This window comes from Amphichorda felina, assembly GCF_050947745.1.
Source record: "Amphichorda felina strain 45539 chromosome Unknown scaffold_7, whole genome shotgun sequence".
Lineage (NCBI taxonomy): Eukaryota > Fungi > Ascomycota > Sordariomycetes > Hypocreales > Bionectriaceae > Amphichorda > Amphichorda felina.
In genome coordinates, this window is record NW_028145043.1 from 1,105,879 (window position 1) to 1,129,149 (window position 23,271).

General features: G+C 55.9%; 3 protein-coding genes across 3 annotated transcripts; 2 read left to right on the plus strand and 1 right to left on the minus strand.

Moving 5' to 3' along the window:
- Positions 1-1,121: 1,121 nt before the first annotated feature.
- On the plus strand, positions 1,122-3,370 carry ACO1O0_007151 (uncharacterized protein; the record flags this gene model as incomplete). The annotated part of the gene is made up of 3 exons (XM_083196525.1): positions 1,122-1,839; positions 1,895-2,170; positions 2,787-3,370. 3 exons carry the CDS (start codon positions 1,122-1,124, stop codon positions 3,368-3,370), a joined length of 1,578 nt encoding a protein of 525 aa, XP_083047733.1.
- Positions 3,371-17,635: 14,265 nt separating this feature from the next.
- On the minus strand, positions 17,636-18,742 carry AES1 (SGNH/GDSL hydrolase family protein; the record flags this gene model as incomplete). The annotated part of the gene is made up of 4 exons (XM_083196526.1): positions 17,636-17,755; positions 17,825-18,054; positions 18,136-18,605; positions 18,633-18,742. 4 exons carry the CDS (start codon positions 18,740-18,742, stop codon positions 17,636-17,638), a joined length of 930 nt encoding a protein of 309 aa, XP_083047734.1.
- A 1,568-nt stretch (positions 18,743-20,310) lies between these two features.
- On the plus strand, positions 20,311-23,040 carry ACO1O0_007153 (uncharacterized protein; the record flags this gene model as incomplete). Its single annotated transcript, XM_083196527.1, has 8 exons — positions 20,311-20,472; positions 20,553-20,938; positions 21,036-21,316; positions 21,390-21,592; positions 21,668-22,011; positions 22,119-22,141; positions 22,217-22,343; positions 22,437-23,040. 8 exons carry the CDS (start codon positions 20,311-20,313, stop codon positions 23,038-23,040), a joined length of 2,130 nt encoding a protein of 709 aa, XP_083047735.1.
- Positions 23,041-23,271: the final 231 nt, after the last annotated feature.

Sequence of the window (23,271 nt, forward strand, 5' to 3'; positions counted from 1 at the left end):
TTCCGATAGAAATAGAGTCTACTTACTAGCATAATGCTCTCTGGGGCTATCTCTTTATCACGTGGTAATGCAGCTTCAAATACTAATCCAACCTCGCTATATAAGAGTTAAAAAGTGCCGACCGAATGGGCACTTAGACCTTTAGCAGATATCTTAGAGAAGACCGGAGAGAACAGCTCCTCTTTATCTCGGACGGGTTACCACGAGTATAGATCCGTCGCTCGAGAAGTAAGAAGAACATCAGAAGGATTTATTTTAATCCCTAGCGGATTACCTATGTTTATTAGCGTACTTATGTGATATAATATAGATCTAACGTACTAGTATGCTAGGCCAGCTTCACTCGACACTCATCTCGTTTGCGGCGTCGCTCTATATTACCCATGAAGAATAGGGCTCGTGCTGAATTTATTCTTCTGAACCTAACTTCAAAGAAGACTTACGCTTGCGTCACCATGCTATTGTTGGTGCTGAAGTCCCCAAGGTTATGTAGTTGTACACCTTTTCCCTCGGTGAGCACTAGCTGGCGCGCCTGCATGACACATTCTGCCAATGTCCGGGCCACCACCTCATTGCTGTGAGCTCAAAGTAAAGCACAATAGCTCAGGCTCCACGCTAAAAACGGATTTGGACAGCAAGATCTGTCGGGTGTGACTATTGAGGTACCTAGTTTATCACAACCACGTTCAAACCAATAAGTTGTCCACTAGCAAAAGTTCATACTGATTGATCTCTTCATCCACTGTGCCACAGGTCAAGTTCCGGAAACTATCTATAGTAGCAGCAGCCAGGCCTTAGTGATTTGAGGACCGTAAGTCCTCCAGGCTGTGGAGTCAGTATCAATTCACTCTTGGCTTGATCATCCTGAACTTAGATGAAGCCTCCAAATGGATTCAGTTGTTTAGGTAGCAGCACAAACGTTGGGATCACCTGACGTCTGATGGCAGTTCCTGCCAGCTGCCGCACTGCAGCCACCAGCCAAAACTTACAGTGCCAAGTATAAACATGAGCCTTTCCCTTATTTTCTTTTCTGATAAGAATTCTGACATCTCCAACAATAATCCTGAAAAGATCGTAAAATCCTCTTAGGCACTCACAATTTCCGTGGACTCTGCCAGAACATGCCCCCCTCACAGGGTACGCCCTTCCAGGAGACCAGGATGCTCCGTCTAGGAGAATTTGTCGAGTTGTGCTACTTCGAAGGCGGCCCCCCCAACGATCCCGAGCGCCGTCCTTTCAACAATGGCCGCTCAAAGGATCCCCCACTACTCCACCCCCGCGGCGTGAACCGCATCCTTATCTATCCAGGTTGCTTCAATCCCCCGCACAGGGGCCACCTGGAACTCCTCAAACATGTCTTCCTCAACGCCGGCGACGACTTGCAAATTACAGCAGCAATTGTAATCCCTATAGATGAGAAACATCTGGCTCACAAGACACGCAGCGAGAAGAAGGCCCTGGTCCTGCCCCGCGAGCAGAGGATCGAGCTGTGGCAGACCTCAGGCATCCCAAAGGATCGGATCTGGCTGTTTGACCGCTCCCAGAGCGACTGGGCAATATTCAAGGGAAGACTCGTCGAGTGTTTCAGGGCCAACAGCGTGGAAGTCAAGTTCATGCTCCTTGGTGGCCCGGACTGGGTGAATACCATACGTGTCCCCGACGCGGCCCGCTGGGGCTGCACCGATATTATCACGAGCGACATATCACGTGCGGTAAACTTCCGGTACGCGGATCACCTATCTCAGCTCTCCTCCTGCACGGTGTGGGAGAAGCCTCACTTTGATCCAGAGCGGCTGCGAAGGCAGATCCAGGCGAGGATGCGTGGGAAGCCGCGCCAAGGTTAGTCAATCGCGACCTGGGACGGGAGGGATACTTGCTAACAGAGTATTCCCAGAAATTGAAAAGGGATTCAAGACATCTTCTGAAAAGATCAAGGCCGCTTGGGTCTGCCGTCCTAGGTTCCGGGCCCGGGGCATAGTTCGCTTTGTTCCTGCGGATATATCGAAAAAGCCGCTCAACGCTCCAAGCTCAACGCTCGTTCGTCAGATCATTACGACCTGTCCTCCGGAATTACTTGAAAAGTCATTAAAGGGCTTGGCAATGGGTCCCAACCTTCTCGCCCAGATGGTACCAAAGTATCTCCGCCATAACGAGATTTGGGAGGACGAGGGTGAGAGCACAGGAGATACCGAGGGGAGCATATTATGGTGATTGTGGAAAGAAAGAATAGATATCTCCCTCTATAAAGAATTTTTTTTCGACTAATCTCACAGCTAGTTTAAGGCAAGCCCTGCAATCTTTCCTTTTTCTTTTCATCAACGATATGTCTAGGGTGTTGTGCTCAAAACGTCGTCTATTGTGCGGAAACGATAAACTTGATAGCTGAGAACTCCGCACTAACTGACAACTTAAATGACAGTACAATGGAGCACACATTGACCCATCCGGTATGCTCTTAAATAAAAAACAGTATTTTGCCTTGTAAGTTTGCATGCCGAGGTTATGGAGACATCTTAACTTGGGTCTTACATGACCTTGCCGAAGGATCATAGCTTATGCAGGACAGTGCCGTAGAAATGATAAAAGATCAGCCCATTCCATGTGGCGAGTGAGGCGGGGGCTTGAAACTCCGCGCGCCATCAGATCTTCCCCAGATTTCAACCACAGAATAAGCAATTACAACTTACCTGTGTCCCATCACCACAACCTCACCAAGGCATCACCGCCCAGCGACCCTCCCACCATTACTTGACCATCTGGCTTCAAACATACATGAGCACACCTAGTCATGGGCTCCTCTGACGTCCCACCCTCCACCGCCCCGGCATGGCTCATTCCCGCCTCGACCGCCTGCCTGGGCTCCGGTGTCTTCTTCTGGCTCGCCGCCTACATTCTCATGGCCCGTCGCTCGCTCGCCACCAAAGCCACCCCGGTGCCGCTCATCCCCCTCGGTCTCAACCTCGCCTGGGAAGTCGTCTGGGCGCTCTACGTGGCAGACTCGGCCCTCGAGCTCGCGGGCTTCGCCGCCTGGCTGCTCCTCGACGTGCCGGTGCTGTACGCGACGCTGCGCACCGCGCGCCACTCCTTCGAGGCGCAGCCCCTCGTGGCGCGCAACGCGGTCCGCATCCTGGGCCTGGCGTTCGCGCTGGGCGTCGCGGCCAACGGCCTGTTCGCGTGGTGGTGGCTCGCGGAGCCGCACCGCGGCCACGGCATCAAATGGGGCAAGACGTGGAAGGGCCGCGAGGCGCGCGACACGACCGAGCTGAGCTGGTGGACGGCCGGCGTGGCCCAGATGCTCTTCAGCGTGGGCGCGCTGGCCATGGTGGTGCAGCGTGGGCACTCGGGTGGGCAGAGCTATGCAATCTGGTGAGTTGCTTGTTCCTTGGGTCATTCACGGCCTGGAAGCCAGGCTTCATCGATGCATCTATCGGGAAGAGAAGGGGGGTGTGTGGTAACTGGGAGCAACCTGGCCAACGTGTGTATTACACTGTGCTCTGGGCTTTGCCATGCGGCCCTCCACGCGACGACCGCGTGCTTGATTCACTCACTCCCTCTCTCAATGATCACATATCAATGCAGTCCTGGCTTCTAGAATTCCGGAACCGGGTTCATTGCGTTGCTCACGTTTCCCAAACGGGAAAGCTGGGCGACTTCCCCAGTGGCTTCATCAAGTCACTGTCTGTTCACAAGACGCGCTCTGGCTGACCGTTTGATTGTTGCTGCAGGTTCTGCCGATTTGTCGGTACGCAGATGGGACTGCCAGTGACATGCGCGCTCCTGTGGTGGTACTGGCCCGAGCCCCATGGCTTCATCTTCCATCCCCTCTCGATCATCATCATAGGGACCACGTTGATCTGCGATCTCGCTTATCCCTTTCTCCTAGCGCACGTCAGGGCTACGGAACGAGTTCTTGGCGATGGTGCTATAATCGCTGGCGAGGAAACTGCCAGCGTTGGGGAAAAGAAGCGGATGTGATAGGTCGTGTTCTCCCTCTGGAAACTAGCCACCATGGAATATGGACTGCAGCCTCGGCTGTTATGCGCCCCTCTGTGAACACACAAGATCCTTTGAGTACTTGACGGCCTATAGTACCTGGCCGAGGCAGCTCCGTCGTACAGATGCATCAACTCCCTTGGCAAGGGATCGCCAGTATAACACGAAGGGACGTCTTCCAGAAAAAGCGGAGTGCATCTAGATTGCCTTTGACATCAAACGGTCCTCCACCTCCAGTGAGACCTAAGCCACAATTGAACCAGGCTCTCGGGTCGGTGGTCGAGGCGACTATTGGCGGATGCAAGCCACTGACCGTGATTGACCATCGAGATGTGCCTCGCCGGCGCTTAATTGTCCATTCACGTCTCTCTATGCCCGTGAAGACGGGGGTACTTCTCCGAGTGTCCCCGATGGTATTCGCAGCGGGTCTGTTCATACAAAGTGTACATCGCATCGATGTCAAAATATCTGCCATGACTGCGTCCAGGGTTTTGATTCTTTGGACTGTTGGTCGTGTTGAAGTGTAGCATTTGTCATTCAGCATGCGCCGCCTAATCGAGATGTACATCTCTGAGCACTCCCAACGCGTCCCCATCGTTGTAGGCGGCGGTGCTGAGAGGGAGAATCCTAGCCGCGTCGTGTATGATATCAAGCTTGTTGGCTTAGCCCATCAGCACATCTTAAGCTTATCTGGAACATCCCCCGGGAAGTGTATCAATAGGAGATATTCTCGCCTAACCTCTTGTGATTGTGACGGTCACGCTGTAGTTTTTGCTTCACGCCCCCTATCACTTGATAAAAGAACACCGCTGGAGATCTTGAGGCGGATGTTGTACGAGTGGTCCCAAGTGCTCCGGCAAGGCGGCGGTGATCTCCGATCCCCTATCTTCTGCCTGCCCGTTGGGGATTCGCGTGCACGCCCAACAAGAGCAGCTCTGATGCCCCACGATCGTACGAGTCCGAGCCAACAACCGCCGCGACTGCTTGCCGTTGGAGATGCCACAACCCCTGCCAATACGAGACATGGCTTCATGATATGTCTTCCCGCCGGGCCTTTCCGCGGGCTAACGGGATCGTTGCTTGGCGATGATGAGGGTTCGGAGTATTATATTTCGCAACTCCATAATTTCAAACCCCGAGTCTGGACTCTGGACCCCTGGTCTCTGGCACTGCCAAGTTACCAAGCTTACCAACATTTGGTCTGTGCGAAGGCGTACGGAACTTTCAAATTTGCCAATGTCCGAATCTTTTTGGACTTTTGTTGGTGCTGATAGACTGGTCGCCTTTATAAGAATGTACTTAGACTGCGGAGTACAAGCTATTATTGTCCTGACTGCTGCCTAGAGTTGCCGTCTAGTATTCCAGAGCCAGCAGGTTTCCACGACCACTGGTTACAACTCCCAAGGTGCCGGATCTAGGTCATTTACGCGAGGCAATCACCCCAGATGCAAGGCATGGACACACGAAAAATGTTAAATGTGACGAGAATGTGATAGTTGGAGGAGTGAGCAGGCTGCAGGTCACATGCCTGGAGGCCGATGCGGGTGAGTGGATCCCCGAGGGGGGCGTGGTGCAGCATCAATCGGCAACAGGGCCAACAAAGTCGACAGACTGCCTGGGTCTCTGCGTCCTGCCTGCCAGGTCGTCAGAGTGTCTCAGTTGTTTGCCACCGGGCACCGCCGTGCGCAAGGCTGACTGGGTGAGACGCGCACGGCCAACAGCTCAAGGCCGCCAGTTGGAGGAAGCATTGGGTCTCGTAGACTCGGCCACCCTCCACCAGATGAGACCCGGGAGTCGGGAAGAAGGGTTTAACGGCGCCCGCACTCATACATATGCGAGTCGGAGAGCACTCATGCCGGTAGTTGGGCATTCTGGTGGTTGTCAGTGGAACCGAGCGGTCTGGTTTGTCGGTTGCTGCATTCGGGGTGGAGGGCATTAAGGTACTATGCACATGCAACGGCGGCTAGATGATGGTGTGAGGCCGTGGGCAGTGAGGCGGAAGCGGCCGCGCTTAGCATGCTGGCGGTTGGACGGATGCAATAGACGGGGTGCATGCGTCTACGAAACAGAATCTTGGAATTTCCACTTTGGGCAATTCACAGTTGAGTGTTGGCCATTGAACCTGGCAACCTGGCAAGGGATGCCTCTCGCAAACTAAACCCTCTCTGCCGTGGCCACACAGGTGCCATTGTCGTTGTCGATGTCTGTGCTCTCGTCTATTGAATCAATTGAATCTCGACTGTGCCCCACGATGGCCATGGCTCAAAGAAACTAAAGCTCGTGAGGGTTGCGAAACTGTGACGGATGTCCCAACACACCATGGAACACACACCTAGCCGAAACACCAACACCAGGCACCCACCGTTCGATAATCTCTATTGCCCAATGAGACACAGCTGCGGCTGCAACCGCAGCCACAATAAGCGCGACAGCTGTCAGGGCCTGTGGGTTATACTCGTGCATAGGCATCCATACACATGTAGGTAGCGTCCAGAAATCGAGATTTGGGACAAGTCCATTACCACCACCACCAACAACGTAGCATTCGCAATGGAAGCTCAATTCATGCCATGTACCGCCATCACGGTGCTGATCTGCTGCCACTGGGCGCTATTACGGCCCTAGACGCCACGGCCCGGATCCCCCAGGAACGTGGAGTTTATGAACTTGCGCACGTCACACGCCATGCATCCCGTGACATCTGTCAGGCTGGCAGCCCAGGAAATTCTCCGAGTGTGGGTGTAATGACAACTTGAGACTCCATTCATATTATCATTCCATACTAAAATCGTGCGCCCTGCTTCCCGATTTTCTCGGACCGACAGCTGCGGCATCGCTGGGCAACTGTATATAGCCTATATCGCCGATTACTTCTTTCAGGTTCTCCCCGATCGCCCGCACATGAAGATTTCCCCGGGGCCCCTTGCCCAGAGCCCAGGCTCCTGCCGAAGACAGACCGAGGTGCCACGTACGGTACAAATACTCGTAGAATTACTGAAACCGCAGTAAGGCGAGCGCCCGTTATCGGATGCAGAGTTCAATACGAGTAAGTCAACAACGAGTTCCCTCCCCTGCCGTTGCACTAATCTTACCAAGACTGTTGGAATGAACAGTTGAACGTTTACTCGGAAAGAGGACGCGCCGGCCACATGCTGGCTCTTATTGAACCCAGACGGCACCGGTATTGAAAGCCAGCGATTCTTCTCCTGCACGCATTGCGGTGAAATCATCTGATCGTCATCCAACGTCCGAATGGCTTCGGGGGGCTTTGACCGCCGGCGTGAACGCGTGGAACCCTTGGCCCCGGGGGCGTCGGTGTGCCTCCCCGTCAACATGACCCTTGCTGAAGATCCTGAGCCCGACCTGAGCGAGAATCGAGCATCTCCAATGTTCGCAACTTCGCCTAGATATCAGTAAGAACTCGAGATACCGCGCTATCAGGTTATCAGCAGCCAGTCTCTCGTAGAAGTCGTAAAAAAAGTCCGGGCTTATCAAAGACGGCTTTGATAGAGACCCCGGCATCTCGCTATCCCAGGGGTTCCACAACTTGATAACGTCCAGTCCAATTCAGCACGTCCAACCACCGCTGCTGCCCCCCTCCCTTACAACCTCTCGCATGTTACCATGTCGCATATTCTCATGTCTACTTCCAGACACCCCACCGGGCTACCCGATTTCTCGGGAGTCGCTATTCTCACGTACTCTACTCTACAAGTAGCTAGCTAATCTAGCATACCTAAGCGTTGTTGCCTCTCTTCTCGCCTACTGCGATGCCAAGAGCCGTGGGGACTGAAGTTCATTTCATCATCGAATCTCTTATCTTGCCAAGTAACAAGTGGAAGAGGAAAGACGAGCCACCAATTAATTTTTTTTTTTTTGAGTGAGTCTCCCTGCGCGTATTCGTACGTGTATGCATATGTCGTAAATGATAGAAAACCGCTCGGAATACCCCCTCCGTGACTCATCAATCGCTCCCCAGAGCGGTTCCAAACCGGCGGGTTCAAGCAGATCCATAAAAAGCGACGGTTAAACCCCGTTACGGTCCTCTCATCCCGTTCATCATGTGGACCTGGGGGACTTGAAACCCCCAAACAGAAAACTCTCCATGGCTGGTGTGACGCAGCGTGCGCGTTGTTCTGTTCTTTGGATCTTGATCGCACACCAGTTCTCCAGGCGCGCAGAGCCCGTTTACATGGCATAGCTGCTGCGTCAAACGTGAAGTGTGCGCGCTTGGGGCCGCGGAATTCTTGGGGGTAGGATTGGTAATGGTTGGGGGAATTGCCGCTGGTAGGGGGCCCACGGGATTGCGCCGCGCGGCTTGACAATTGCCCCGGATTCTGGAATCTGGAGCGACTAATAACGCACGGGACGGCGCGTTTCCTGCGGAGGGTATTATTAGTCAAGGCCAGGTTCGGAGAAGTACGGGATTACACAGGCTGTGATGGTGTAGCACCCAATTGCCCGTGCACGCAGGCAGCGGGCAGCGGCCGATTGATTACATCCAATGCCTGCCAGGCCAGGCCCAGTAGCAGCACCCCCTTACGAATAGTGACTGCGCTACCCGTGAGGCAGGGTCGCGGGGATAATCATTGATGGATGAATCGCCTTGGGGCATGTCAAGGCCCATTTGGGCCTCGCAGGAGCGCCAGTCACACGCCACATGGCGGCCGACGTTGGAGGCGTAGCTGATCATCAGTGCAACACGAGGTGCGGGACGATGGGATCGGCGTGTAAGTGCGTGTGCACAACGGGGCCCCTCTGAACGGTCCGGGTCTTTGCTGGGTGCCTCCAGTGGGCACAGACCGCTGGGCAGCAATCGCATCCGCCCTGTGAGCTGTCTCTTCAGCTGGGCTCCTCCAGGCCTCCAGCTCCGGCCCTTCGACACCTACCCGCGAAGACCATTCCGCACCTCCCGCCCGGGAAGCATCATCAAGCTGCATACCTAGTATGGTTCCATCGCCGCGCTGGCCTCCCCCATGACGGTGTGGTGAAGGTTGCCGAGCCCAACGGCTACGGGTGGCTGGGCGCCCTTCTGGGTGGTGGTCGTGGTCGTGGTTGCGTGGTTGTGGTTGTGATGGTGATGGTGGTGGTGGTGGGCAACTCGCAAGCTAGCCCGGAGGCAATAAGAGGCCCGCCTCTTGCGACCCGACCAGATGTCTCGGGCCCCACGCTGACAGCCTCCCCACGCGAGGTGTGGAAGGCTTTGGTTGGAGGTCATGGGGTTGGAGGGGAGAAAGCAATTGGCAAACAATCCGCGCGTGGGGGAGGGGAGATTTCAGGAGCGCGGGATGGATGTTTGCCTAGTTCAGCAGCGGTGCCCAGATCTAGAAAGACTGGCCCGGGTCGTGCGTTGATGTATTACCATGGTGTTTCCATTTGTGTATCTCCGGAGATTGTTGTGTTCTAGTGGTAGTAGTAATAGTAGTAGTAACAGGAAGTAGTGGTCGCTGATAATAATGCCCAAGCAATGCCCCCAATCGATAGATGTTCCCCTCGCAGACGCTCCGGGTCATCTGCCTGCGCCCGATCCCCGTCTGGGAAGGTGAATCCAAATGCTAAATGTTCTGAAGGATTCGCCGACTAACACCGGTTTCCCCCAGAGTAAAATAAAAACCAGTTAGAGAGGCCTTTGCGCCGGTTTCCCTCCCGTGTTCCATATTATCCTCCCGTGTTCCAATGTAAATTCAAATCCCCCCCCGCGCAGAAAAAAAGAAAAATCCAGAAGGAAAAAAAAAGTACAAGCAAGGCTTGCACCTTTTCAAAAATTCATGTCTTAATATTTGTCCGTTTTGAGTGATCCTGATTTCGCCAGTGATGAAGATGCTGCTGCTGTTGGCGCCGAAATAACAAATAGTCTGGGGTGTGCCGGTGTGAGTGTGCCGGTATGAGCATGCTGCTCGGTGTAGAAAAGATGACTCGTCGTAGTCCGCATGCTGGAACGCGAGTGGCGTTTCGGTGGCGTCGTTACCGCGCTGAGATCTGGTGAGGGGATGAGTAGGATGGATGTGTTGGTAGGCGAGGAGATGATGGTCGCTTGATGAGCTTGGCCCAGGGGTGATTGCTGGGTTGTTGTCGTTCACGGCACGCAGCTTTAACCGAGTCAGTATACATTTCTCGCTGTCGGATGTTGCGCCTGGAAGCAGATATTAAGACATACCGCAGATATCATCGCCCCTGCGAAAGACGGTCAGCTAGGAGCTCCATATAGTAAAATGGTGCTTTGGAGGAAACTCACCAGTACTGCTTGCTGACGATTGTTGGGGGACATCGCTTCTGAGTCTCGATGTACTTCGGGCACCACGACTCAACGAGGTGGTAATGATGCTGACAGCTCAGCTCTTTCTGTTCAACGGGCTATAAGTCAGCCGACGTTCCATGGTCTCCGGTTTCCCGTGCTGGTACACTCTGAGGGTGACGAACGTAGATGTAGTTGCACATTGTGTGGAGGGGTGTGGGTTGACAGGCCGGATGGAGGTTGGTGGGAGATGGCGTCCCAACTGTAGGTTGACGAAAGGTCGAGGTGTTGTAAGAGCCCAGAAGGGTATTATGGAGAATCGACAGGAAGCTTTAATGATAATGCCAAAAGCAGAGCCTCAGGACATGGCACGCAGGGTGGAGGAATGGTGGGAGGTGACGTCTGTATTTAAAAACTGGAAGCCTCCCAGTTCCCATGCACGATGTACCATGTAGAACAGCCTGCCGTCTGTCAGGCGGGTCCCCCAGGGACCCAGGGATTTCCCCCATGAGAGAAAAGTTTCATGCCGAGTGTCTCCAGATACGTACTTCGCACCCGTCCGATTCGCCGTACGGACTCAAAGGCCCACGGGTGAGTCGTGGTGTGCGGGCGAGGGATCAGGTGTCGAGCACGCACAGATACACGGGGAACAGCCCACCAGGGCCCTCACACCCCCCCGGGCCTGGTGTCGTGGTCTCGCACTCGCAGAGGGGCCAGGGCAACGTTCGGCCACACCCCTGGGTTCCGGGGACCTTGAGGGGACGAGCAGGGGGGGAAGGGGAGGGCGTGTCTAACAGTCATGGACTGTGTCTGTGCCCGATTGACGAACATTGCATGGGCTAGATACGTACCTAACTAGCCGTGCAGGGTTTGGTCTGTCGGGGCGTGAGGTCTTACAGAGGGACCCCGATACCTGAATACGTTCCTGCCGTGGGCAGTTCAGGTCAGGTTGGCCTGTTCAAGCAGACACAAGCGCCAGCAAAAACAAAAAACCTTCCTTTGTTTCTCCAGTCTACCCAACTAGTACTCGTCTCAGATCACAGCAACACATGAGCCAAGCGGCTTCTCTCAGCTCTGCGCTTCCCTCGTCGCAAGTATCCAGTCGACGCCGTTGACTCGGTCGGACTTGGCTCACTCAGGCACGGCTCGCTCACAGGCGGCTCGCCCGCTGCAGGAACACGAGAAAGATGCTTGCCCGCCACCGCGATGCCAAAACTAGGAGCCGGTCTGCCCGGATCTCCATCTGTAGTCTGAGGCACAGGCGGCACATCTAGCGGTCGAGCGGTCGAGCGGTCGAGCGGCTAGGCGATTGGGCGGTTTATTATGGCGAACGGCGATGAGATTCTCTAAAATCTTGCCGTTTGCGGGTCCCCAAATCGATCACCCAGACAGACGCCCGCACGGCTGAGACTGGGGAAAGCTCTAATAATAATAATATTAGCACAGTCGGGGGCACTGCTGACTACGGACGTGCGGGGGAGACGACTACCACGGACATCTATGGACATTCACGGACACTTCACGGACACTTTGCGGATACCGAGAGGAAAGCTTCACCCGGACCTTGGTGGCTCTCGGTGACACCTTGTGACATGAAAAAAAAAAAATCTACCTCGGTGAGCTCGTTTGAGCCGGCCCTTGTCTTGGATGTTCAGTCTCAGGTCGGTCTACGGACTCGAGTACTCGTAGGAGACGGATCGGTCCGCAATACGAATGTATTGACTCTGTAGAGGAAATGCAGGCGAAACTACGGCACGGCACTAGCCAGAACGTCTTCATTTCCCACGTGGCAAAAACACCGCATGCCCCTCCTTGCCTTTATACTGCTGCCTAGTTTGTCGTGCGATCTGGGCAGGCAAAATGCTCATCACTACCTACTACCTACTCTCGAGCAGCTTGGGAGCAGCTGCTGACCCGAGTACTTTAAATGCTCCGCCCGCCGCTCTCAATGACCCGACACATGTCGTTGCGCCCATCTGCGCAAGGGTATGTGCAACATGTCTGATTCTGGGTGTCAACAGTGATTGTGAAGCAGCTAGGGCGAGGCGCAAAGTGGAACTCGGAATGCCCTCAACATGGCCAAGAGGCCAAGTTCTTGGAGAAACGGAGCCATGACAAGATTGAACCCGCCGGGCTGGCACCATGCCACTGTCATTCCAATGGAAGCGGCATCGAAGCTCTCGTCGCCACCATTTGCACAACCCATGCCCTGGGGCGCGCACCAGCAGGGAGGCCCTGGGGCGGTGTTTCGGGGGCGAGGAGAATTGGGGAATTTCGACGAAGTGTTCCAACTTCGTACGCATTTCCTAAAACAGGGATGAGCTGATCAAGCTCCAGCATTGCTGCGATGCCCATTGCTGTCCGCATTCCGCCCTCGCTACCATTCCCGAGACGCAGCTCACGGAAATACTCCATGTAATATGAACAGGGAATAATTATCGCTACCCCAAGTTTCGGGTCTATTTTTCGTACAGACCCTTCCACCTCATGGTTAGGCAGGCCGGGCCAAACTTACTACTAAAATCAGACATTCTTCCATCTAGCGCGTTCTCTCGCCGTCTGGTTGTAATATCGGAGGTACGAATAACAGTTTCGCCGCCTCGTTAGTAAGAATAACCCGACTCAAACGTGTTGTCACTCGCAGATACGCAGCGGCCATGTGACCAGGATCGAAATCGACGGGCGTCCAACCCAGCTGCGGCATTGGACATTTTCCCGCAGCAGCCCCCTGCTGGGTCGTCTGTATGACTCTGCACAACACAATTCCTGACACCATCCGGGTGAAACCGAATCAGTGCAACGAGACATGTCATTGCCAAATGCCAATTGGCATTTGATTGAGGACGGCACGGACCTCGAGGCGTTCCTGTTTCAAAACTATGTCTTTTTGGAGATTTGCCCAAGGCTCTAGGCCTCTAAGCTCAACTAGACTTTGCATGACTAGAGTGCTTCTGAGTGATGAGTGGTTGACTAGATGTCTCAACGACTCAATATGTCTTGCACGGGAATGAGACACTGGCTTGCTGGTCGACGTCGTTGATCCCATGCAGCGCGGCTGTCGATCCACTCACACGTGGCCCAAATTATCGAATCTCAAAAGCAGGTGATGGCGCGTCTTTCATCATATGATAGTACAATGTTACCACGCCGGCAATGCGGATACGGGGGCTGCAGAGTACCGATGCGTTGTCTTGAGACTCTTGACCACAAAGGGCCTCGCCTGGCGCTCCACCGCTCCTCACAGAACCTTGATCGCGCCTGGCGACCCAAGTCGATGATGCGAATGAGGGACATTTTACTCCGGACATCCCCCATGCGCGAATGATGGCCATCGTGGCCTTCCCAATCTAGGAACCGGTCAAGACGCAAGATGCACGCAGATGGAGTCGCAGCCAGGGGGTGTGCAACTGTGCATGCATTGACGGATGCAGGACAGGCCCTCACACACGCGCGGTAACGAATGCCAACCACAGCCGACGTGCTGCTGCTGCTGCTGCTGCGACTCTGCAAGTATGGCATGGCAGCACCACCTGCGTGCGCAGTCCTTTCCCTTCCGGGGCCAACACCGAGCACCCAGTCGAAAGGAGGCAGTCTACGGCTTTTCCAACTTGTCCGGATACTGCGTCAACAGGCCTACATGCGAGCCCGAGAGAAAACAACAGACACACAGTGGCAATGGACGGCGGGTGAGAAGCGGGAATAATAGTCGATACGATTGACAGTCGGCCACACATGCAGTCATGCACACACAACGTTGTGGCGCTGGGAGTTGGGGGGCTCTACATACATGCTGCAACAGTCTTCAACGGTCTGCAACGAGGCAACCCTCCAGCGCCGAGCCCATGTCACCGGAGCCAAGGGACTCCTGGGCTGAAGAACCCGGATGGCCTCTGGGCGCATGGGCCAGCCGCTGGGCCATATCTTCAAACAAGTTGCCACCTCACGTGCTGCTGGGCTGGGCTTTTTGTCTGTCGGTGGAGTGGGTGTGCGCGTCGAATTGCAAATAAAGGGGATCTCTCTCCAACAACCGTCACGCACCGCAGATGTCAGGCCGTCGGGACCGGTGGTGGGCCCCAGGCTCTTTGCAAACAAGTTTTGAGATCGACGCTGGCGATGCATTCAACGGGGCCCATGGGCAAGCTTGGCAAGCTTGGGCAACTTGGGGCTCCGTCTGTCCGTCATGGCCACGACCGTCCACGACCGTCCACATGGTCCACGGCCATCCACTTGCCCGCAGGTTCATAGGCGGTTATAACGGTGAAGATGATTGACATTTGGGGCCCTGGAGCATGGAGGCGCGGGATTGCGTCCGCAGCCCTGGGGCCCAAGTCCCCCAAATCCACCAAAATCCACCGAACCCACCTTTGGTCTCTCGTCCCAGGGCCTCAAGGGGCCTTGGCCCTTGAGAACGGCCACGCCTCTGCCAGACAACTCCCAGGACACGCCAGATTCCCCCGGTGCTGATTGGATCCAGCAGCTTGGTCCATCTTCTTCAGCAGCATGCGACCCTTGGCCGCCCTGCCGATCTACCATGATCCGGTCATCTGGCGTCTGCTTTGGTTCGCGCTCTGCGCTGCCCCTCGTTGATGGGGCTCCCTGACTATGTCACGTAGTTTGCCATGGCGTGTCCCCCGGACCAAGGGGTGCATGATGAAGAATCTGCAATAAGCCCTTGACGCAACAGCCACCGGTTCTTCGCCAACACTAACAAGGTGGACACAGGGCTGGCTGGGCGCTTGACAGGCCGCAGCTCGCAGCCCGCAAAGATTGCATCGGTATTTAATAGGGCAAAAATGGAAACATTTCTTGATCCCCACACTTGTGGTGAGGCACCGGCGTCCTTTGGGCCCTTGGGAAGATCCGCTGCTCGCCAGCCCACAGCCAATGCTGTCCAACCCAGCCGCCGCTCGTGGTGTCATCATTATCATTGGGGGCCACGAGTGCGAACCGTGCAATTGATTCCCCGGACGTGCTCCGTGGAGTCGCCGAATGCCCAAGTCCCCGAAGACGCGGACTCGGATTCACCAACTACCTCTCGTTGGTGGACCGAGATGCTCCCTGCTCAGCACCTCAGCACCTGACACGCCCCCCAGGTCCTGGGCTCCTGATACCTCCAACAAGGGCCCAAGTCATCGTCGGTATCTGTGCCAGTAGCTCAGTCCAGGTCGCGCTACGCACCATGCTACGGATATTACCAGACCACCGGCTACGCCAAGGGGGCCAAGATGCGAGTGCTGACCCAGCAAACAGGTTCGTCGATCATGACCCTGAGCTTGCGCAAATCTTGCTTGCCACCAGGATTTATTACTACTACTAGCCGGCCCCGCTGGGAAATTCGATTCATCTTGCCAGCAGCCAAGTCTGATGGAGACTCAAGGCGGTAACGCTGTCTCGGCGACCCTGAATCGTCCCTCCAGAATGAAAACCCACACGTCCGTCATGGCGCCTCCATCGTCACTGTCAGCCACCGTGACGCCGGCGTGCCAGGTGGATTCATGGGCCGACCCGACGGGAACCCCGAAGAGCGAGCTTTGTTAGTGCTGGCGGTGGGCGCCACTGGTCCCTGAACGGGGCCGAAGGAATACCCGTTGAATCGTTGATGCCCAAGACCCAAGTTTGACACCGCCGTCATCGTCTCATCGTGAACTAAGGAGTGGAGGCAAGCCAACGACGGAGCCGCTTGCAACTCCTGGACACCGCCGAAATCTGCTTCACCAAACGACCGCTGCTTCTCTCCAAGGCCCCAGCAAGACAAGATGTCTCTTTCCACTCGCCACGGAACCTCCGGCATCGTGATGCCGAAAGCCGAGCGTCTCTCTGCGACCGCCACATCTTTGGCGGTGGTATTACAGACACATGCGCGATATGTATCCAGCTTCCGTGCCTGCCGCGACAAGGAAATGCAACAATAAGATACTTCCAGAGAATCTAAAGAGACGAGTTACTTTTTTTACTCTTTCTTGCGATTGCCGGGGCCATCGACATGATACGACCAAGTGGTGTTTCTATTGGTTACCGATGCCATGTGACTGGTTTGCATGGGTCCTCGGTTTGTTAGCCAGCCCCTAGGGGCCCCAGGCCAAACAAGTGAAATGAACCTTGCTTCTTGGGGGGCTCGTGGGGGTGTGAGTGCCCCCAGAATGGCTGCAGGATACTAAAAGAAACGGACAGTGAAGAGAAAAGAAGAGAAAAGAAAGCAACGACGCCCCACGTGCTCTCAAGGCAAAAAGGGCCAAGGACCGCCTCGAGACGCCACGGTGGCGGTCGGAATATGCATGGCACAAACATGTGGTACATGGCAATTTGTCATGATATCCATGAATCATCTGTAACGCGATATTTGCATCTTCGAGTGGCCAAAAGCGCCCCAGCTGGGCCAGGGGGGGTAAGCAACAGCGTCGCGCCAAAAGGACGGGTCGTCACGAGGGCCCTCGTTAGCTGCGTGCGCCCCAGACGCGTTGAGCAGGGGCGGTCAAGACGAACAGAAGAAAGCACTGGCTGAGAGCTGCTGCTGGGTGGCGGTGGGCATGGGGCCATGGGTTGTGAGCCGCCATCGTCACCGTCCATCCATCTGGGTTACTGGGTATAATTACTCCGCACCTCCACTTGTTGTCTCGCAGCATGGCCCGCAGCAGATATGACCGTGGAAATCGACTCGAAAAGAGACGACAGGCTAATAATACTTTGCACTTGGGGTAATTTCTGCCGAGGAATGACCCTGGCCGCGCCCCGGAGCATCTCAACACCATCGCAGCCAGCGACGTCTTCGGCCTCACGATTCGACGATGGCCTCATGGGGTGCCCAGTCTACCTGTCGGCCATTATCCGTATACGGTGAGTCGAGGCGATACCCGACGATCCGCTCAATCCCCCGTTGCGATGACTGCGGTTGTCTCCCCTGAAGTGGGCGGCCCTGGTCATCACCAGATAGTAGACCGCCAAGTGCCGAGATTGACAGCAAGAGGTGCATGTACTAACGTCAAGCCAATCCCGCTGGTACTACTATGTACCACGAGGGCTTGGCACATCCGCCATCATCTGCACTTGCAAGACATGCGTAGGACGTTATTTACCGACGGCACTACTGCTGATCACGCGCCTCTAGATGCATGCAGGCAACAATGGGTAATCCGTCGGTTGCGAACGCCAAACCAGATCAACCTGACTCGTGGACTCTAGTCAGAAACCACGGCTGTCGAGCTGAAATGCGGCTAACGGGTGTATGGGACTCGATCATGTCACAACTTCAACCAGCATCAAGTTGGAAATCCAGCAAGAAACGGCGAGCGGCCGAGAAGGCAGACAACGGTCGATATATTTTCTTATTCCACGACGGCCATGACACTCACTTCTCCCGGTCTGCGACCACGGCTATCCCCAGCGCGCACCTACGTATGGTTTGCCAACTCAGCTCTGGCACAGCACGCTGTCAACACACTGGAAGAAGTCACTCCCCCAAACCTGCGCCACCTGGGCGCCAACGAGCCTCTGGATGGCAACACCGGGATGGTAGTCGTTGAACCACAGCTACAGTCGCAAGTCAGTCAGCGGCCGTCTACCGTTCCGCTTGCTGGGCCACGTGGGACTTGGACTTACGCAGGACACTCCATCCTCGTTATAGCACGTGGCATCTGGGGCCCCGTACTCCGCGGGATTATCGAGGGCCGTGTTGAATGGCACGTGCGTGTCGACGAGCTTGGCCGTGACGCCCGTGTTAGCCGTCGTGAACTCGTCGAGGTGGGTGGCGATGAGTTCGTTGAAGCCGGCAATGGCGCTGACGAGCTGCTCCCCGCCGCCCTCCAGCATAGCGGGTGTCTTGTCGATCGCTACGCGCGAGGAAAAGGCATTGTCAGTTTTCAAATCCGGCAGACGGCAACATGTTGACTGCTGTTTGGTTGAACACTTACGGGGCGCGTTCAGGAGGACAAACTGGCGGATGCCCGCGTCGTACAGGATCTGGAGCTGCTCAAAGTACACGGCGACGACAGCCGCGTTGATGTCGGTCGAGTTGGACTGATACCACGAGTTGCCAATGTCGTTGACACCCATCCACACGCCAGCGACGGTGTTCTCGGGGGTCCAGGGCGCGTAGTCGGGCTTGGCGGCCAGGTTGTCGCTGAAGAGCTGGACCTGGTCGATGAGGCTGAGAACGGTGGCCGGGTCGTAGGGGGGCACGATGTCGGCGTCGACGGTGGCGCCGCCAAAGGCAAAGTTGTACGAGTAGGTCAGCGACGCGTTGAACTCGGTCACCATGAAGCCGACCCAGTCGAGGCCGCCCGAGGCCGTCCAGCCGGGCAGAGGGGGTTTGCCCAGGGGGTTCGCGGCCGAGGGCTTATCGCCGTTGATGTCGAAGCCTGTCTGCGAGTAGGAGTCGCCGCTGGTGCCATGTTAGTTCTGGTGGTACCGGTGCGTGGTGTCCCCGGTATCGACTTGCAAGCTGATGAAGTAGTTGGCGTCCTGGGCCTTGGCCATGGTGGCCAGCGCAAGCGCGGCGGACGCTGTCTTGGCCAGCATATTTGCTTTGCTAATACGTTACTAGGTGGCGATGGTAGTGTTTCGACATCAACCGGCTCTAGGATTATAGTGTATCTGTTGTCCAGCTAGGGGCCAAACGGCCCTTTATGGGGCTACGACCTCATGTTGCCAGCACATCTATTCGAAACCCATATTGGAGACTGGGCATCCAAAACCACCTGTGGCCTACAGGCACCATTGGCGGAATTCCCGGGGTAACGACTGCCGTGGTCCAAGAGGAAGCTATACGGAACCGTCGAGGGCGGGGAGCGCGGAGGAAGCGGCTGCGGAGTCCCAAAGAGGCAATCGAGCATCTCGCTGTCGGCCTCCGTGTGCAAGTCCGGACTCGGGAGCTGTTCGGAACGGGTGCCGAGATCCATCGATTATATGATGGGGTGCATCTGCCAAGTAAACAGTACTACATAATACGGGTATGTAGCTCATGTCGGTGCAATGCAGTCCTTGGAAAGAAGGTGGTAGTACAGACAGGTGAGGATACCCCCCCCCTCCCCCCCCCCCAACACACTTTGCCAAGTTCGCGGGGTCTAGAAGTAGGATACCTCAACTGCCATTTGATGCTGTCGTCACTAGGCCTCGTGAGACACCGTGGCAGTGGACACGGCTTTTGGATACGAGTTACGAGCCATCAATGGTACTATGTATATAGTGACTGCGCTATATGAGACGGTGCTATTCGTATTTCATCAGTGCAATAACTCTATCAGGGCCACTACTGAATAACACGTGCACTCACATTCGGCATCTCCGAGCCAATGCATTGCTGCAATCGGCTCTAGTGCGATTTTTATTTTTCTTGTTTATAGAATGCCGGCTAGTATTATTAGCACCTTTATAGATGAATGTGTGTGGAGCGGAGGGTGCGAGTTTCAATGAGACTTTCAATTCGGTTGAGAAACTGAGCAGCAACCAAGTCACCACCGATACACCAATACACCAATACACCAATACACCAATACAACCAACCACCAAGCCCAACGTTGGGAACAACGCCACGGCCACGGCCACGGATCACAGTCCGGAATTGGCGGCATGGCTCAATCCTCTGTTCGATGGGTCCGGTAATCCCCTCTGGAATGGCCAGCTCCATACGTCATCCAAGCTTGAGCTCTGTCAAGGTTGAAGCTACCAGCACCAGGCGGCCGTTAATGAGGGGCGGCTTACATCGTCATTCGATCACCACTCGACAGAGTCAACACCCGAGGAATGACGCTTCAGCTAGCTGATACCAGACTCTAAAAGACTTTTTCTCCCAAATCCCGCAGCATGTCATTGTCGGCGACGCCAAGGGCATTCCGCCCGTGTTGTCCCTGATCCCCCGGTTCTCCGACTTCTCCTGTTCACATCTCCTCCTCCTCACCACATAGCTCTTATCCAGAGTCTGGCACCGTCCTTGCTGCGAAACCAGAGCTTCCCTTACCTTAATCCCACCAAATCTTATCCCCACTGACCCCTATTGAAACGATTCCCTTGACGTATTAGGTGGTAGCTTGTCTCGCCAAGACGGAATACTCCCCATCGTCAACCGCCAACATCCACCGGCCGCGACCATGGACGAGTTCACGAGCACGACAATGAGCGCGACAATGATGGCCAACGTAGAGGGCATCCCCCGGGGGGGGAGGAGGTTCTCTTCCAGCGAGTCCCTCCATCGCAGGAGGCGGATGAGCCAGTCGGTGGAGGACAAGAGCTACTTTGGCCCAACACTGACGGTATGTGCTGTCCTCTCTTGGACGGTGGGACCAAGTCGCTGTCTAGACATCCCTCTTCTGACCCGTATGATGCTTCCCAGACGCTGTACATGGGCATCGCAGCCACCTTCACCGGCAAGGACAAGGTCGTCATCGCCATCGCCGCGCACGACACCGTCTACCTCGTCGACTACTACATCAAGGAGATCCACCTGGGCGAGTCCACGGACTCGGACCACGACCGCATCGCCCAGAACATTGTCGAGCAGATCCGGATGTACGAGGAGAAGAACTTTATCAAGTTTGTCGGCGCCGGCCTGCCCGTCAGCCTCGCCTCCGTCAGCCCGACCCTGTGCTCGCGACTCTGGCTCGACCTCGACATTGTCCCCATCGTCATGCACGCCGATCGCTTCATCACCGCCTCGAGCTTCTGGGAGTCGCGGCGCGTCGACGAGCAGGCCGACTCCATGGCCCGCAAGTGCCTCATGTACGTACTACACATGCATATATACACATATATATATATACAAGGTATCTTATGCATAAACCTCCGAGCAAGACGCTGATGGCCACTCTCCCCTCAGGCACTTTGGCCCGTCCATGGTCCCGCTCCTCCACGTCGGCTTCAGGGGCCGCGTAGAGACGGACGCCTCCTTCAGGGCGCGCCTGACCACCCTGCTGAACCACAAGGACACGTGCGGCGCGGCAACCTGGACCAGCATGATGAAGTACGCGGACGAGCTCCGGGCCAGGAAGATCAAGATTGCCTTCTTCAGCAGCACCCCTCAGGGCGGCGGCGTGGCCCTCATGCGGCATGCCCTCGTGCGCTTCTCCCGGCTGACGGGCGTAGACCTGCGCTGGTACGGTATGTCAAAAGGGGACGGCTCTCCATCGATCATCCTATGCTTGTGTTGGAGTTCAACTAACCTTGGGAGCAGTCCCCAAGCCCCGGCCAGGCGTCTTCCGGGTCACCAAGAACGTCCACAACATCCTCCAGGGCGTCAGCCCGCCCGCCGTGTGGGTGTCGGATGAGGAAAAGGGCACTATTGTCGACTGGATCGTGGAGAATGCCGAGCGCTACTGGCTCTCTGAAGGCGGCCCCCTACAGCCTCCCGAGCAGGGCGGCGCGCATCTTGTCGTGGTAAGCACAGCTTCCCTTTGATTTTTCAACTCATATTGGCTTCACCAAACCAGAGAACCTCACACACATTGCCAGATTGACGATCCCCAAATGCCGGGCCTCATCCCGCTCATCAAGAAGGTCACCCCGGACCGCCCCGTCATATACCGGTCGCACATCCAGATCAAGAGCGATCTCTGCGCGACGGCCAACACGCCCCAGCATGACGTCTGGCAGTACCTGTGGAAGAACATCCAGCAGGCCGACATGTTCATCAGCCACCCGATCCCGGACTTTGTGCCCCACGACGTGCCCCGGGAAAAGGTGGCCTACATGCCTGCCACGACCGACTGGCTCGACGGCCTCAACAAGCCCCTGAGCTCCTGGGTCGCCGGCTACTACGGCAACATGTACAACCAGGAGTGCCACGCGCAGCTCATGTACGTATCATCATCATCCCTTCCCCCCCCCCCCCCCCCCCCAACGCCTCTGGAAAACTTGGCGCAAGAGTATATATATACGTATGGGTGTGCTGACATGACTCAAGGACCGAGCTTGCCTTCCCAGCTCGTAAGTCCACCACGAGGAGCAGCAAAAAACAAAAAGGGGGTGAGATGGGTCAATGAGACGCTGACTGCCTCCTAGGGAAATACATTGTCCAGGTCGCCCGGTTCGACCCCTCGAAAGGCGTACCGACCGTCATCGACTCGTACGCCGAGTTCCGGCGCATGTGCGAGGAGGAGAATATCTTGGACGTGCCCCAGCTCTGCATGTAAGTCAGCAACAGTACACACAGACACAGACATGCGTGTACACGCACACATACTACCTTCTAGAGTGGGAAAGGCTGACCAACTCTTCGCAGCTGCGGCAACGGGTCCATCGACGACCCAGACGCATCCATCGTCTACGACGAGGCCATGCACCAGCTGGAGACGCAGTACCCGCACCTGATCGACGACTGCAGCCTGATGCGCCTGGAGCCCAACGACCAGCTCCTCAACACGCTCATCTCCAACGCGCACGTGGTGCTGCAGCTGTCGACCCGCGAGGGCTTCGAGGTCAAAGTCTCCGAGGCGCTGCACGCGGGCCGCCCCGTCATCGCGACCCGCGCGGGAGGCATCCCCCTGCAGGTCAAGGACGGGGTCGACGGGTTCCTGGTCGAGCCGGGCGACTGGAAGGCCGTGGCCAAGCACCTGCGCACGCTCTTCACCGACACGGACCTGCACGACCGGATGAGCCAGGAGGCGCGCAGGGGCGTCAGCGACGAGATCGGCACCGTGGGCAACGCCCTCGCCTGGTACTACCTGGGGACCAAGTGGGGGGAGGTCGGCGTGAAGCCGGGCCTGCAGGGCGACGAGCAGTGGGTGAACGATATGGCGCGTCAGGGGGCGGCCCAGCCGTACGGCCTGGGGGAGAATCGTCTGTCGAGGGAGTTCACCAAGAAGAGGAAAGCCCCCATGTCGTGATCGTCGTTGCTTGCCACGCGCCGATCCTCCTACCATGTACCTAGAAATCGCTGCCCTTGATATTCTAATTTTCGCGACACAATGTAACATCTCAAAGGCTATCCTCGGAACATTTGCTTCAGTGGTTGCTAGCTGGGTACATTAAACATGCAAAGACCCCTCTCCCTGACCAGCTCTCTCCGTGAAGTACCAGATCATGTAGGCTCTCATCTCCAACGTCAATGGATCCAG